The sequence below is a fragment of the Sparus aurata genome, chromosome 9 (assembly GCF_900880675.1).
Source record: "Sparus aurata chromosome 9, fSpaAur1.1, whole genome shotgun sequence".
Taxonomy (NCBI): Eukaryota; Metazoa; Chordata; class Actinopteri; order Spariformes; family Sparidae; genus Sparus; species Sparus aurata.
This window is the reverse complement of record NC_044195.1, coordinates 25,774,763-25,793,052: the sequence shown is the minus strand read 5'-3', so window position 1 is coordinate 25,793,052 and position 18,290 is coordinate 25,774,763. Positions and strand designations below refer to the sequence as shown.

General features: G+C 43.4%; 1 protein-coding gene across 2 annotated transcripts in view; it reads right to left on the bottom strand.

Moving 5' to 3' along the window:
- thsd7ba (thrombospondin, type I, domain containing 7Ba) overlaps positions 1 to 18,290 on the bottom strand; it is a 169,378-nt gene that overhangs the window by 26,481 nt on the left and 124,607 nt on the right. The window contains exons 15-17 of one of the 2 annotated variants that reach the window (XM_030429404.1): positions 16,896 to 17,074; positions 2,423 to 2,428; positions 325 to 458 (exon numbers count right to left, since the gene is read on the bottom strand). In XM_030429404.1, coding sequence (XP_030285264.1) covers positions 325 to 458; positions 2,423 to 2,428; positions 16,896 to 17,074 — 319 coding nt within the window. The remainder of the gene's footprint in view (positions 1 to 324; positions 459 to 2,422; positions 2,429 to 16,895; positions 17,075 to 18,290) is intronic. The other variant, XM_030429405.1, reaches the window with a different exon arrangement.

The following is an 18,290-nucleotide window of genomic DNA, read 5'->3' as shown; positions in this document are numbered from 1 at the left end:
ACTCGAAAGATACGTTGCAGTTTGCTTTTGACGCGACTACCCAGTTGCCCAATATGTCTTTATTCATTTCCAACGGTGCGTGCAAAAGTCAACACTGTTCCTCTGTGGCTATTCTAAGTACCCATTTAAAAAAAAAAGAAAAGAAAAATCAAACAACACTCATTAGGAGGCAGTAGTTTGTTTTGACTGTTTGTTTTCCCCTGGCATTGCAAGTGTCAGGACCGGTGCGAGTGCCAGCTACAGGAACTGCTGCCAGTCTGCTCCTCACGGTGAGTGTTGCAGTGCCAGGGCTCGCTGTCTGCCAAGTCTAACCCGCTCACTGACCTGATCTTGCGGCTTTGGACTCCCTCACCGCAGGCTGGCAGGTCGTCTACAGTGTTGATGGTACAAATGGACCAGGGCTCGATCCTCCACTCGTATTGGCTGCATTCCCGGTGGCACCGCACGGCCTCGTACACCTGTACGCACGCATGCGCAAACGGAAAGGGGGACATACGAGGGATTACAGGGTGGAAACAGCTGAGTGTGCTTGCCTGAAAAGATAAACAAATGTGAATACCCACACAAGCATGCTACAATTGTACTGGCGGCGATTGTCAGGGACACTCAGTGTGGAGAAGGAGCCGCGTGGTGTGTTTCCACAGAGGCTTTTCTGCTTTATTGTATGTTTTTGTACATCATGTTGTGATTTTGTACGGCTTCTAGCTTGACCAGGTTTCCTTTGCGACAGAGTTGTTGGATCTCATATGGGACTTCCTGGTAAAATAAAGTTGAAAATAACACTAATGAAGCGCCTCGAGGTTACAAACCAGTAATCCTTGTCAGTTCTCCCTCAGTAAATCTCCCAAAAAAATGACTTCTTTGTGCCTTCAGCTGTTATCTCTTGCCTTCATTCCAGAGCTATACATCTGAACATCCGGTTTTACGATTAGGCTCCTGCCGAAGAACACAATGCGTGCTCGTATTCTCTTGTTTTGCCGTTTATTTCCTGACATCAAGCACTTGTGCAGTTATGGATGTGCGTATTGCTTCCCTGGGATGTTTTTGAAGTCTGCCTGCTCCCAATTAAAGGGAAGAATTATTCAGCGTTGCCACAAATGATGCAGTTTAATGTCAGTGCGAACTACCAAATATTGCTGCAGTCAGAGCATGACAGGCTGAAAAAGCATAATTGAGAGGAGTAGACTGCGAGTAATGGAAATTAAAACAGAGCGTCAACAGCCTTTTTATTTAGAGGAAGTGCATATTCCCCCACGGAGGAGCTACGGACTGACTGACAGACATTTAACATGCTTCCACTGCGGGGAAAAAGAAGAAAGTATTATTCTTCACATTGAAATCAAACGGATGCATGATATGGAGGGGAACAGCATGGGGTGTGTAAAGCGACAATGACCATGGCGATCGGCACTTCAGCCGAGGTTGTAATTGGCCGGATGTTAAGCTTCATTCACTCCCCCCCCCACCCCACCCTGCTCGACCAGTGGCTCTGTCACATGGGTATAACCAAGGGAACCGGCAGCGCAATGTTCCTGTAAACACATGTTTATTCTCAATCTATGTAACAGTCTGCAGTAGTAAAAGGTGTACTCTGGAGGACAATTTGTGGGGAAAAAGCTATGACAAGCTGTAATGGGTGTCTGTGTGTGAGTGTGTGTGTGTGCAGTCTAGAGAGAGGAAGAGAATGAGTGTGGAGTATTCCCTCCCCTACGGGCCACACAGATGCCTATTACACACCCTCATCATCTCCCATCTGTCCCTGCAGATGCCCCTGCTGGGTAAACTGGCAAGTGCTCTGCTCCCACTTTTCTCCACCACTACTGTAGAAAACACAATTCCAGCTAAGCAGCTCATTTTCATCACCGGGGGAAGGAAAAAAAAAAACAACTCTTCTTGTCAGTTTCCTCAATATATGTGCACTTCTCATTCTATTTTCTCGCCCCACGTAAATCGCATAACCCTACACTTACCAAAATTGGTTTACAGTGGCACAACACCTAGGTAACGGATAGGTATTTAATCATCACCTCCATCATCAGGATATGTTACATGGGCCATCTCTATCTTTTGCTCTTTTCGTTCTCGTTTAGACGCTTCTGAAAAAGTCGAACATGTACGAAAGGGGACAAAGGAATGATATCATGAGGCTCGGTTTCTTTGAGCACGCTCTCAAACGTCTGACCGACAGTGTAATGAAGTCCTAACGTTCTGCAGAAAAAAAATGTCAATCTGAGTCCCTCTGGTTGAAAACAGCAGATGGACTATCATCCAAATGCACTCTGACATAAATAATTTCCATCAATGTAGCACTCTCTCTCGACCAGAAGGGTCACAGGAGTACATGTGACTTGGACAGATCTGGCATGCATTTTGTCTTCATTAGCTAATAGCAGAGTGTATGTACAGAATGAACGGCACTGACCTGAGCCTGCGTGGATGTCCATATTAGCAGTGCATGACAAGCCAGAAGTTGGGCGGGGGAGAGAAGAACAATGATATGATCATTAGTTTAGCTTTTGCCTGCAGTGACAGAAATGCATAGTTCTGCTTTAAAATTTGATTTAGAAAAAAAAAAAAAAAAAAATACTGCATTCTGCTCTGTGTTTCATTAATGAGCAAAGGATGATTAAGTGCTTCATCATCTAGTGAATCTCGAGGTCCCGGATATTTTGCCAAACTGAATGATTCATAGTGTTGGGAGAGTTTTAAAGCGCTGCAGTTGCTTGCAGCAGCTGGTGCAACGGCCAGACCTGCAGCTGAAGGCAACTCTGAGAAATTAATTTGTCTGGATATGGTGAGAGGGAAGTCGGCGTGAACGAGCATATGCTCGGAGAGGCTGTGCGCTCTGTATCTACACAGTGCTTCCTAACAGTAACTATTGTGTTTCTGAAAGAAACCGGTGAGGCCGTCAATTATTTTGCACAGTGAAAGTGACATTCAAATAAAAATTTCCGTGGACCAAGACAGCGCTAATGTTTTCCAACACATTCTTACGCCCAGCTTGTCAAATACAGCAGCTCGGTCAAGGGCCTCAAGCCTCAAACCATGACGCTCTAACTAAACCTCTTGCATCAGTTTTGCATGTGAAGGGTTCAGCGATCCATTTGGCAATAAAATGTAATGTACAAGGTCCAGTTAGTTTTCAGAGTAAAGCCAGCTGACAAACAGTTCACATATCATACTAAGACTTCAGGAATGTTGTCAACGTTGTCAAATGGTCAACGTTTGGTCAGGTTCAGGCACAAAAACTACTTTTTACTGCAGTTAGGTAAAAGGAAAAGATCGCTTTCCTCAGTTACCATAAATACGTTCAGCCTTGTAACGGTCAGAAACAGGATGCAAACCCTGTTCTCTGTTGGGAAAGACCAGTGGATGACCCATCCAGCCGCCACAACTGCACCCTGACTTTGACTTTTCTTGCTCTTGCTCTTTCATACTACTGCACCAGAGAGTGCTTCAAAAAGTGTAACTAGAGGGCTAACTGCAGCATCAGAAGTGTAGGGCCACTGACCACACTGGGAGTGAGAACAGACTGCATGTTCTATAAACACAAATACCTTTTTGAACCGGACATTCACAAGACTCTCAGTATGCTTGTTTTGTCGTGACAAATAGCGAGGGCATCGATCAGCGTAAACGCTAGCTGCAAATCCCCCCTGGATATCAAGATAGCCACTATTTCCATCTTCATTCTTTCGTTCATGACTTTGCTTTGCATATCTGAGAGGAACCGCTTAAAACCATCCTAAATTCCAGTGAAGAGGCTTCACCAAATGATGACTCAATTTTAAAGACCCAGTCTTGTAGAAAACAAATGTGCATAGGAATTGCGTTCTTCTGAAATTCTTCTCAATGGCTGTATGAGACAATAGTTATCACACCCATCCAAAACACACACACACACTTGCAAAGACTTGAGAATCCCACGCAGAGTAATGTACAATGTAATTGCCTACACACTGATGCACATGCACAAAGGAAAACATACACACACCCATACACAAATAAACACACACACATACACAGAAGGAGGCCCTCCTGCAGGGGTTTTATTCTATTGTAAACAGAGGGGGAAATTGGATAGAAAGCCTCAAAGAGGAGGACTCTGTTCTGTAAATCTCTCTAACTGTCATTGTGTGACTAAAACTTCAAATAAACTGCCCTATTACCGTCAGCAGGCCCAGGAAGTTAGAAAACAATGGCTCCTCTGAGAAACACAGGGGGATCTATTCCCGTGCGATGATGACCCCTTAAATATACTCCTGAGACGATAAGCCGAGAGTGTGCCAACATTTACAGCAGCCATTAGGACGACTGCCGGTGAGAGTGACAAACATTTGCGACACACGGTACTCATGCAAAAAAACAACCTCTTGTTTGCTGCTGAGAACTGAAATCCAAGCGAGTGTAAATGACGAGAAACACGATGAAATGCAGCCGCACGGCCGAAAAACAATTTGCATTAAAATGTGTGTGGGCTGCTCAAATAACCAACGCTCTGTACCAACAAACCGACAGATGCAAAATTATTAATTTGGAAAACCTGAATCACAACAACAAAATCAGCAAAGGAAACAATGCACAAAGTTTGCCATCGGCTGCCGAGCACTTCCCGACGATTTATAACGGTGCGATGACTCAGATGATCTCTTGAGAGCAGCGAGACTCTGCCGTGAGAGCAGAAAGGGATCAAACTTGAAATACAAAGAGATGTTATTCAGTGGAACTTGATGCACGCAGATTACTGTATTTGAAATAAAGCTGTGAGCTTGTTTTAAAGTTTCCCAGCACACACAATAACTCAATATTACAGAACTCCTAAAGGGCAAGTGCAAAAAGAAAATAAAACAAAAATCTGGCAAAGCATTTTTGATCTAATATCATCTCTCTCCTGTGTTCATGACTTAAGAACAGGTGGAGGGAAAAAAAAAAAAAGGTTACTCCAGGTTCATCATCATAAGTTCCTCCATGTTTATTAATTCTTGAAAACTTGTAAAAATAACACCATCTGCGTATAGACTGGGTCCCTGTAAACCTTGCTTTCACTATGTTATTTGGTCTGCCACTCGGCTGGTTAAGCTGGAGGAAAATGATAAAAACAATCCCCAGGTAACGGTGGAGCAACTGGTATAACTTTAGAAGCTCTACACTGCAAAAGAAAAAGAACCCCTGCTGATGGAGGAGGCAAAGAAGAGTGATAGAAACCGAGGTAAAACAAAGAAGTCAACGGACGGTTCCCATTCCGTGGAGAGCTGTGGTGTTGTGTCAAAGCCTGCTTTCCAGATGATGTATGAGACAGTTCGTTCTACCTGCTTATTAATACAACCAGTCGTTTTACTCTTTTTCATAGCACTGAGATTGTGACGGGAAGTCAAAATCGGAAGTCTTTTGAATGTTTTTTGCCTTGAACAGTAACCAGGCCGATAGCGGTAGCCGAGTTGCTAACGCCATCTTGTTCCGGTGCCAGGGAAACAGCAGGAGGGGGGGAATTTGAACAAAAAAGTAAAACAAAAAAATTGAATCAGCAGACCTAATCTCACTTGCCTCTCGGGGCTTCCTTACAATACTGCACTGCATAACAAAGCATATCCGCTGTGAACCTGCAATGATCAATCGGCTGTAATTTCTCCATTTTCGATCAGTATCGCGCGAACACCCACGCATAGCCCCGAGTGACACGAACATAACTGCTCTGAAATTGATTTCCGCGTTTGAAAACTGAGTTGGTTTACATATCACAGTCTCTCCCTCCAACTGTCTTCCAATCATGACTCTTAACCACCGAGGACGTCAAAGAACTCGAGGCCTTACGAGATTTACGTCCAACATCCTCCTTGGATCAACAGCTGTGCTGGCTCTGCCGCGAGCCAATGACGTGACTATCCATAATTACACAAATTATTTGACCATCAAGCTCTATTTCCTGCTCTGAAATAATCTGCTTTCCTCATTCACTTTGTAATCTATTACGGGCACACAGCTCAACTAGACAGGAATGCATTAGCGGAGACATTTCACAAGCACTTAACCCTGCGCCAGCTTTTAATAATAGCTATCAAAGATCTTTTTCACACGGTTACACAAACATTTGGGAATGAGCTCCCCCATTGTATCAGAGTTAATACCACTCTTTCAAATTTGTTATGAGCAACTTAGACATTTAAACCCTGCTAAGATCACAACATCACCTGGAGGCCCAATCTGTGCCCCTTTGTCTGAGGTTTATTCCTCTTAAATGTTAATTCTGCTGTTCGTCTCTTTGTGTAGTGCTATTATGATGATTTTTCTATTTGCTTTATTGTCATAACAACGAATAGCCATTTGGTACAAAGCTGAGAGGCAGAAAGAAAATTAATTGGTAGAACAAATTCAAGGAAACAAATTAAAAAAAAAAACCTTTTGAGTAAAAACTAGAGCTTGGTGGTTATTATTATGTTTCATTAGATTATAAACGGGCAACAACTAAGTCTCTAAGAAAGTCACCCCAGGTATCGAATGATGAGTCTGTATTCGACATTCGCTGTTACTTAACACAATTTGTTTTTTCTAATTACAGAGGAGAAGTGATGATTAACCTTTGCAGTTGAAGTAAATGCTAAGGGCCACCTGAGTGGCTAGAGGCTTAAACCAAAGCCAGAGAGGCTCCAAAGGTAGCTTTTCTGGCTGCCAGACCGCCTTAACATTATGCATCGATTGTAATGCAAGGAGACACCTCGCTTTTTGGACTGGGGCTGAAGCAGGAGAATAACACATGCCAGAGCACTACTCTTCTTTAATTCCACCTCATTGGCCTTAGGAAGCTCCTTCAGAAGCTAGCTCCAAAAGTCTTTCGTTCTAATGTAGGAGAGAAATTAGTTTTAGCACCTGGGTGAACTCCAGTAAAAACAAAACAATCTATTTTTTCTCTTTAATCTTTTTATTGATATCCCAGATTCACCCATTTTGTAGACTTGCTCTGGGCTGCTGTTGGCTGTTGACAGAGGGACAGCACGCCGATGGATTGGATTGTTATGACATTTGTTGAAGATATTAATGGTTCCCAGAGACAGCCCAGTCTTTGGGATAAAATGTTGGCAATTCATGTTTCTGCAAACCTCTGATGACCTACCTATGATATTGACATATCGTGTTCACATTATATGTTTATTACCTGACTGTCATATTGGGAGGATATGTTAAAAGAGTTACTGGTGAGAAGGCTGCCAAGCCTGTGACCACAGTTTTGAAGCTGCGTTTCAGGAGACTGAAAAGTTTCCAAAAAATGTGAAGCTAAGGACACTTTTAAATGTCCTTATCAAATTAAACCTACAGAAATTTAAAGTTACAACATTAATTCATCGAGGTATCTGTGGCTTGCAATAAGGTACATTGCCAACATTTATTTTGGCGATTGGGTTGCTAGAGGATTAATCAGTTACTTTGGGAAGCCCTTCCTCTTCGGTGAGAACAGCCAACTCCGTACTGTTATTCAGATTTAGTTTTTCGCCAGGCCAGTATAAGACAAATTAATCCGGTGTGACTTTACTTCACAATTTTGATGAATTATAGTCCACAGTTGTGAAGACAACAGAGGACGAGGCCAATTAAAAGTTAAAAGCATTAAGCCTGTAAGAAATAAAGGGAGAGTGACCAAGTGGTTCAACAAAGTTCTGCCTGTTTACTGTAAATATAACTATATGACATATAATCTTGTACACTAATGTATTTTTGCCATTGCTGTTTTTCTTGTTTGAGGATGTTTTATAAGGATGCAGTATCTTCCCTCAATGATATAGCCTCTTGTGTGTGTGTGTTTATATATTAATGTTTTGTCACTTGTTTTGTCTGAGGCGGCTATTTAAGTGTCATCTCACAATTGGGCTTCATATTAGCGACACTGTGCGATTATTTATGTCCATGTATGCATATGTTTGTGTACTTTTGCATTTTTACTCATCGGAGACTCTTTTCATGTGACTGTTCCTGGGACTGTTCTCATTAAACCTCAAAGCTGCGCGTGTATAAGATAATTTGCAAAGAGGCTTATATGCAGTGCAGTTAAAAACACCAGGATAACATTATGGTCGTCTTATAATTCAGGTTTCATTGTGGTCCACTGAAGGTAACGGTGGCTGTAGAGCCACAAAACAGCAGGGAGGAGCTGCCTCTCTCATACACTACAGGTAGAGCATCCTGGCACCAGACGAGCTGCCAAGGACACTTCAGTCCGACACAGTGGGTGGAAGGTGTTGCACATAATGGATGGTTACAACCCCACATACTCGAGGGAAGCCATTGTCCATTGTGCAGAGCGTATCTGTCCAGGTTGTCAGTCCAGTCCACCTTGTTTTTGAGGAAACACTCAGCTTTTTGTAAGAATAGAGAACCCGCGTCTCCACTTGTGAGGCTGCTGTGGCTGAGAAAGTACAGAGGAATTGTTGTTGGCAGTTTGATAACCAGCTTCACCTTCACATGTGTCCATGAGCGAGGCGCACAGCCTGACATTCTGGAAATGGTTATGCCAGCGCCGGCTTTAGCTGGCTATCGTCCAACTTTTCTGACCTGCCAAAGTCCACAAACAACACCTTGATTTTTAACATCGAAAGGGATGCAGGGTCATTGTAGATATACTCCACAAACCAGAGCTGCAGCTAAGGATTATTTTCATCATCTGACAATTATTAAGTATAAGTAGGTATTGGTTTATTCTATAGAACGTTAAAAAAAATTTTGAGAAATGCTCACAGTTTCCCAGGTGACGTCTTCAAATTGATTGTTTTGTCAGTCCAAACCCCAAAGATCATTAATTTATCATATTAAATGATGAAGAAAGGCAGCACATCCTTACATTTAAGATGATGGAACCAGTCAGTCTTTTTTATATTCTTGCTTCAACAATGACTGGAACGATTAATCAATTTTCAAAAGAGCTTGACTGTTGCAGTATATCACTGTCCGTCAGTGACACAGTGGACAAAACAGTGTCTATTTGAATGCTGTTTTTAGATGTAATTTCCAGAGTCTGAGGTAGAGAGAGGACAAGCTTCTCCGGACTCTTGATAAGCACGGACCGGGGCCTGACTACCATGATACACTGTGTATCATGGTGTAACGATAAGAGACTGCAGCTTTTGCAGCAGATAGTTCATTAACGTATTCAAATTACAAGCTCACGAGTCTTGGCTTGGAGCAGACAAAATCTCCTCCATGAAAAAGCAGCATTGATAAACAGCAGATGGCCGCGAGTTCATCGAGTGTGATCGGAGTCCAGCAGCAAATCCAGAGAAGTTTAACAAGCGCTCAGCTGTTTAGGCCTCATACATGATATCTAAACAGCAGAGCAAGCTGTCACCTAAATCAGTGTTTTTCCTTTTTTTGCTGAGCTGAAGTATGCGTGGAGAAAATCTGAACGTGATGACCTAAAAAGCATGCTGTTTATGCCTCAAAGCCAATAAAACAAGGAATATGTGAGGATTAGGGATTTGAAACCAATAAAGTACAACTTTCTCCCAGTGACCGCAGTTCACACAGCTCAAATAGGAGAGATAGCCCACAAAAATCAATGCCAACAACATTAATGGAGGCCCTCAATCAATGCCTGCTGACACAAGTAGTCAAAATTCGCTGCTGTTGTAACCAGTAGCGTGAAGCATCTCAATATGTTGCCAAAAAGGAAACGACCAAAAGCCTGGGCATGGACAGATAGCAGCACCATAAGAGCTTAACTTGGCAGCCACACCAGCAGCCACCAGCAGCTCTGTGGGAGGCAATGAAAACCCCTCAATAAATTAATACCTATAATCGAATGTCTTCTAGCCTGTTCTTATACTCGGGCGCCACAGCAAAGCAGCTCAAGGTATTCTGAGGAAAACAGTGAGCAGCATCGGCGCTGTCGTAGCTTACTCACGTTCGCCAAGAAGACAAACTGAGCCAAGACATCCGATGATGATATGTGAGAACCAAACAAGCGCCAAATGCTCAAATTCAGTGAAGTAAAGCAATGAGCTTGGGAACTCAGTGTTGACAGTAATGATACATTGGAATAAAATAATTTTGCAACGATCCCGAGCCTCCAACAGCATGGGCAGAAAAACAAGCCTTAAAGTGTGTTTATGGGTAACTGTTGGTATTAGATTGGTCGTTGCTCAGATTTCCAGGATGCTGTCAGCAGCAGTGGATGTGGGGCACACACGTGATTATTTCCTTGATAAATCTCTCCTGAAGTAGCATGAGCTGACTGCCATGCCAGCTTGCCGAATAAAAGCCATTCTTTATTAGCAGCCTGGTGACGAAGGTGAGAGGCAACTTCGATAGATTGCAAAAAGTGCATTCCATGTCCACTGTAGATGGTGGTATACTGAATGTCAGGCATGAGCATCACTTGACTCGGCTGCCTGAAGCTCACAGATGATGCTTTTTCTCTCCTGAGATTGACCGATTTTTATATCGTCAAAACACAACACCCCTGTTGAACTGTGGCATTTAAAGGTCTCACATCAAAAGTGATATTTTGATTATTTTCTTTTTTTATTATTATTACAAAGCAGATCTAGGTGGGATATAAATACTGTGAACGTATCAAAATGCTCAACCAATGGAAAGAAATGCACATGTATTGAGAAACTGGGCCTTCAGGAGAGCCCTGAAGGCTCCATAAGGTTGAAATGTTACAAGTCACCACCCTCAGAAATTGGCCCAGGCATAGCCATGGGTGTAGAAAACACCAGCAGATCTGATGCAGAAGCTCGGTGGGTGGTGCCTGCTCTGGCCTGTGTGAGCTGATCAATCAGAGCAGACTCATTGTACTGGACCTTGTACCGTGTGCTGCAGCTATCTTGGTCTGAAGCGACTCGCTGCTCTGAGCCAGGAGTTCTGCTAGCTGTGGAGCTAAGTGGCCTTATTAGCAGACTCGAGTCTGCCCACGCTGCCACCTTTAGATAATGGGGGGAGTCACCAAGGGCAACCGGGCTCAGTCGAGGGGACTCTCAGTGGACACCGCTGGATAGCAGACTGGGACTGAGCACGCTCTCTGAGGACCGACTGATGTCAGTTTGAAGACAGGGGATATGCTGCTGAGGTGATTTAACGCGTCTCTGATCAGGACTACAAACTAAAACTGTTCCTGTGTGTGTTTTTTATAACAAGGTAACGAGGCAATTAAGCTCATCTTAGTTCGGTAACAGAGAAGAAGTTGAATTCAGGCGGTGTATGGTTGTATTTTGCTCCTTTTTTAATGCGGTTTTGAGCATTCAAGCATGTGAACATATTTTTTGTAGATGGGGATGAAGGACAGTGTTCAATGGTACTAAGAACATGAATGTTTCCTCGTGATTTGGACCCATGCTCCACATGTGACACACATGGTTTGTGAAAGACAGGAGGAAAACTATTAGCACTGAACATTTTCTGATAACTATGTTCCACTGAACTCTTTCAGATGGGACGTCTTGTTTTTAAGGATACCCACAAGAACCAACAATTAAACGCAAGAGCAAAAATAAAGACTATACAGCCCAAACAACCCACAGCAGCGGAGCAGCAAAAGTAGAACAATCAACTTAATCCAGGCAATAAAAAGGGCTTAAAAGTAACAGTTGCATAAGTTTCATAACTGTTGCATGAGCTGCATAATACAAGAGTTAACTGAAAAAGTCAAAAAGTGAAGTCAGTGTCCGATGCTGGCTCACCATCACCACCAAAATCACGCAACTGTCTTTTTTCCTGTCAGGCATCTCTCTATTCACATTCACACAAACCTCCCACCACACGCAACGCACAGCCTCGCAGCATCGGAGTTGGACAGTATGTTTCTCCACAGGACAGAGCCAGAGCAGATGAGTTCGAAGCCACGGGCATTAATAGAATGAAATCTGACTGGCACAGCGGCTGGCAGACAGTCAAGACAATTGTGTTGTATTGTATGGAAATAACACGTACGGCACTTGATAGCTCAGCGCTTGTTGGCAGACACTTGTGGGAGTTTTGACGAAATTCAAATGTCTCCTGTAATTATAGATCCAGTTTGTTGTGTCTCTCAGTGAGCTCTGCTTTGACATCTTCTGAGCTCTCTGAAGCAGTCTCTCAGGGAAGCTTGTATTCACATACTGGCTCCAAATAGCTGTACTGTGAAACCAATGTGTGAAGATGCATCAGTTCACTATTTGAATATTTGCGAGTGTTGTGATATCAATTCTAAAAAGCACAGATCTATATTAAAGCTGCTATACACATTATGTTCCTATCAAATTAAGTGCTAAACAGTCCTTTTTCCCACAGTGATCACTGTTTTAGAGTGTTACAGTGTCAGTAACCCATGTCTCTCCTCCCCCTGCTCGTGCAAAATAAAAGACATTTTCTGGTACCGCTGCTAACTTTATCCAATCAGGACAGAGAACTCCATAAAGAGGCAATCCTGTCTGCTCAGGTAACAGGTAGAGAGAGGGATCCTCCTGTTCTGGTAGCTACATCGGCAATGGCGTAACACGTCAAGCTCCCAATTCCAGCGCTCTGGGTGACAACTTTTACGTGGGCCAAGTGATGAAAACGCTTGGAAAAAGACAAAGGCAAAGAGAGCTGCTTTGGGAAAGGAAGAAAGGAGTTGAGCAAGTGTGGTAGCATATAAAGGAGGGGGTGGGGGGCATATTGCTAACTGCAAAATGGATGGCAAGAATGCAAAAATGATAAAAACACTTACAGCGGCTTTAAATATGATAATCTATGTAATGTCTTAAGAATATGGCCAAAGTGTGTCTTGACAGATGTGTATGAAGGAAGGATCACTCTCCACCTATAAATATCCTACTCACCTACACTGTCTTACAATAGTGTGCAAGTTTTCCACAGCGTGACCACATTAAAATAGAAATTTCTCAAGTTTGAAATGCCGCTACAGGCATAACAGGCTCGTCTAGTCAAACTGACCGTAATGAAGACACCGACTTCAACGTTCCGAATATGCAGCTGCTTTTCTTCTGATGCAATACTTTTACATATCACAATAACATAACTGTGTTTGTCTGCTCAGCTTATATAATTGGCCGAGCGAGACGGCGGTTAAGCTGTGTTGTTGTTTATCTTTTCAAAACAGTATGTTTCACTCTTATTGTTATGAGAGAGAAGGACTAACTGATGTGTTTGGCGAACGCTGGTTTGGATAACGACTTTGGGTGGAACTGCTGGAGTGTGAACTCCACCAAATCTAATTAGGAGCCACGTAAGGAGGAAATACAGAGGAAGTCTTATTACAGCTCTGCGCACGCTGCTTCAACGTAAGAACAATCAAAAACCTGACAGGCGTGCTGCGGGGATTACAGTTGCAAAACTCTGATTCCCTGAGAGGGAATCTGCAAACAGTCAATAGAAAGCACACCTGAAGTACAATTCGTAACCATCCATTGAAAGTTTGTTCTTTAATTACTCTCTCCCCAACTGAACGGGCCAAGAAATCTGCAATGACAGGTTTTCATTGAGGTGACGCATGAATTATTCATCTCGATCACACTTGGTTTTGATCGCATTTTCTTAATGCCTGGAAATCTCAAGGACTATCTAATTAACAGTCACAGCTTACCTTATAGCACAACTCCTACGCAGTCTGTCGCATTGTGTGTTTGAGGGTGGCCGTTTTCGCTCGTTATTTTCACAGTGGCACTTTCTCTCTCTCTCTCCCTCTCTATCGCTCTTGCTCACTCAGCCATGTGATGAGAGGATGAGTTGTGGCGCACTGTAAATTTCATCTCTATCAAGCCAGTCACTTTCTGGCCCTCGGCTTGAGGGGAAACATCTGCCGGTGGGAGCGAGGCTACACTTTGGCAAGAGAGTGGTTCACAGTGGGTGATAAGAGGGCAAGTGTTCGAAGGAGAGGAGGGTAGCCATTAAGAATGTGAATATTCTCACACTGTATCCTAACGGGGACTAAATGAAGCATCACAGATAGAGGCCCAATCCCAGTTCACCCACAGCGCCCCTACCACTTAGCACTACCCTTCCCTTTTGCACATTTACACCAGTCACGATTCTTGTTTGGATGGAGGGGTAGGCCAAACTCCAAGGGCTTTTCTAACAAGGCGAGGGTGGCAGAGGAGAAGCGGTTACGACCACAGTGGTTGGACTAAGAAGTGATGCCACCATGAACGTGGACAGAAGTTTCTCTGCCACTCAGAGTTCAACATGCTGAACTTATGGCGGTAGCATTTGGGATCAGCCGATCAAATAGAAATGGGCGGACACGGATCAGAAGAAAACAAGGAGGAGCTGATAATGTTGGTATCTGATTATCCGGAGCTGTACAACAAGGGACTAGCCTCGTATAAGGAAAACAAGAAGAAAAACTGGGCACAGGAAAACACCAAACTGTATAGCCATATTTCTCCCTGCTATGTTAGTACTGTACAAGCATACTTGTCATTGGGATTTTTGGGTAGGTTGTACCAACACTATGACGTTTACTAAAGCACCTGCCTATCATCGCAGCCACGGACTGCAACGGTGGCAGCTGCGCTTTTAGTAACGCAAGAGTATTATCGTTCTGTTTTTTATACAGGCACAAAACAATCACGACAAGTCTGTTAATTCTCGGTAGCTAACTAGCTAGCGTTACATTGTTATAGCTGATATGTGCACGACCGTTTGGCATTAATAGGTATTTCAATGTGCCAGCCCCCCCTTTGATGTAGGGCAGCAGCAGTGAAGTTGCTGCTGTTAACACTCACCTAATGTCAGTGCAGACAAGCAGGATAGGAGCACAGGTTGCTGATGTTAGCCTAAAAAAGGATCGCTAGGATGCAGTGTTCCTTTTTATTTGATTGATCGCTTGAAGTTGGGAACAAACCGCCAGCGTCAATGCTTTTCCATCTCCATCACATAAATGGAAAATTGCATTGTGAACATAGCTACCAGGATTGCCGCAGACGCGTCGATTTACAGAAACGCCATCGACGGCGACAGATGATGTATGAGGGTGTTGAAGGGTTGTCCCATTTCATAGGGGCAGATTTAAATCACTACCCCCTGTAACTCTGTTCTGATGGTCAAGGGGACACTTAACAATCGGAGGAAGGGGTAAAAATTGGAAATGGGATTGAGCGCAAATGAAGGTATGAAGGTTGAACGGTTAAGTGCACCAGCTCAAGGAGAAAGCAGGTATTTTGAGTCCATGTCAAGCCACCACTTATCATCCAGGAGTTTTCTTGCCGAACACAACAATACCAATTGAAAGGTTAAAGTATCTGTCAACCCACACCTTAGACAGATGTACATTAAATAGCTGCCAGTTTGATAATGTTAACACTGAGGCCATGTCCACCCTCAGGATAAATTTGCGAGGGCATTGGGAATAGCGAGCTCCAATTTCAGTGTTGAGGGTTATTACAGGGCATAACTACAGGGGCCATATAGACCTTGTTAGTGGGCACTTAACCATCTGTACACAAATCTCCACTCGAACACAGTGGAATATTTTTCACACAGCCATGCCTCATTTTCCTACTGACCTCCACAAACTGAAGTGTCCTTTCAAACCCATTCAGGCGTACTGAAGCATTCATAAAACACTTCCCCTCTTTAAACCGCGACCCCATGAGAGAGATGCTGTCACAAAATATTCGGCGCTACGGATAAAACCTGACTATGGAATATCAAAAGCTCCCATCTGTCCACTTTCCCTCTCTGCCCCCCTTCTCCTTGTTACTTAACAGTGTCCTGTTTTTATGCCAAGGAAAGGGCATGTCTTGCATGTCTGTCTGAAGACACCAGAAAATGAACAGGTCACCCAGGAGTCCCACTGGCTGATGGATGATAAACCTCGTCATTGAAATGTGAGCAGAATGCAGCAATTCCACAGTGTCGTGATGGCATTGGGCTGTAACACAACCGGGGCTGAAGGAAAATGTATTCCAAACGCATACTGGAGATGTGTAAAAAAAATAAAGATGCATGCATCATACTAATGTTCCCAGTGAGAGGATGCTGTGTAAAATGAGCAGAACTGTGGAAACTATTCGCTACATGCAGATTAATCTGTTTACATTTAGCATGGCCTTCCTGTTACATGTGCTGTTAGTGGTTATCATGAGGGGACTCGGGGTATATTTGCATTCTATTATATGTGTCCCTGAAAACAATCAATTCTGGGAAGAAGTGAGTTGAGAACAATGTAGATGGGTGATGAGGTCAGCTCTGGAAACTAAAACGAGGCACTGTATTTAAAAAAAAATCTTTTTGGACAGATATACAGTCAGACAATGGCTGAGATTGGCATGAATATGACTTAATTTCCACTTTAATGACAGACGGATAGCATACACATCAGTATTCTCCAGTCCAGTCGCCAGGATATCATGTTAGCAGTTGAGGCTTCGGCAAACCACAGGTTCATCCTAGCCACCTGAAGCAGCAAGAGGTGGAGAGGATGGTGGTGGTGTTTTAACAAGTCAACAAGGCTGCCAAATGGGTGACTAGAGTTCGAGAGTTTAAGCACACCTGGAGACATTTCCATCAATTTTTGGTGCATCAAACCCAAGGTGTTTGTAAGGAGAGCTGTGGACACTTCCAGTGGCTTTTGTGGTGACCAAAACTGGCTATCATTCCCAGGAATTTGGCCCATTTCCTGGCGACCAAAACAGGTATTTTTAGCCAAACCACGATGCCTATCTAAACCTAACCAAGCAATTTTTGTGCCTTTAACCCTAACTATAGCATATATACGCTGCATCTGGATAACAGAGAAAAGGAAAATCCAACCTAAACAAACAACATACTCATCTGTGGTTTTGTAGAAATGTGCTCGGCAAACATTTATTCTGGCGACTGGGTTGCTATTCTGGTATTCTTCATAATAACAGTTACCTTCCACAGTTTGTTTCCCTTTTGTACTGAACAGGATGCCAAGGAAATACAAGCACTGGCGCATGTCTTACCTGATTTTTCAAATCCAGCCTTGGGCATGGGCGTCCTCCGTTGAAAGCTTTCTCCCTGAGCCACTTGGACCTGATCTTCAGCCCGCTGCCACAGGATGCACTGCAGGCCGACCACGCCGACCAGTCGCTGAGCTTACAGTCCAGGGGGCAAGGGATGTGGCAAACCTCCACCATGTAGCCTGAAATTGAACATTAGCAGACGGGAGGGGGAGGCCTGATTCAGCGTCTGCAGCGAGGATCACATTAATAATGTCAGACAGACGTGCCACTGGCCTGTGCTCTGGCAGACCTTGGACTTGCTCGCTGTGACACCAAGAGATAATTATCTGACTAATGAGTGTCTCATTCCCACACTGTGCCAACACGGCAAACTAAAACTGGGTTTCCACACTGTATTATGCTTTTTGTTTGTTTGCTGTCTCCGGATCACTTTATTAGCATGATTCCAACCAACTGTCTCTCACACTGAAATGTGCAGAAAAACGGGACAAAGACATTTCCAAATCCATTTTCATTTCTGATTATTCTCACTGCTTATGTATAGTATAGCCTAAATATACTGGCATCTACTGAAAAAGTTGTTTTAATTTAACTAGAAAGCCTGTGAATCATCTTACCCAAGAGCAGATAAAAGTATAAAGTCAGTTTCTCTCAGGAGAAAAATAAATGGCAGTGATTTAATTAAAATATAACTGATATTTTCCTAAAATTGCTTTTTTGGAAGCATGGTTCACTTTAGATAGAAGTCCTTGAAATCAATACAGTGTTAGTCTGCTTCTAGCCGCCCACATCTGAGAATTGCTCAGTGATTTCCAATAGGTCTGGTGTTGTGCCCACTGTGTTTGAGCCAGGCAAAGAAACAGTGGACCATGGCCAGTCAGACTACATTGGCATGTGTTTGTCTCTGGATACATTCTCTCACTACTTTTAGTGTGTCACACAAAAGAAGCAAGCACAACATTGAAAAAGAAAGGAACAGGCAGGCGAGGCTGCAGACTGGTGACTGTCTCATAGTGCCCCCTGGTATCACAGTTTATCTGGGGCCATTATGAATTGCCCAGAGAATCGAACATAGAGAGGGCATAATAGAGTACTGAGAGCTTCTGAGAAGTGCTGGTGTGTAAGAAGAAGTCATGGGACACCAAAGAGCAAAATGTAAAAGCGCTTCTACACTAGCCCATTTCAAGCACTGCCAATCAATGCTTGCTAGAGGGTATTGAAAATGTGGATATCATCTCACTACATACTGTAGCCAGCGAGCTACCAAGCTACATCCATGAAGAGCAGTGACAGTAAATGGCAACATACATGGATACAGTCAGCAAGGCTGCACAAAATGTTGTATGTTAATTTTGTCTTTTTAAAATCAACATATTTCTGTGATCAACTAGCTAC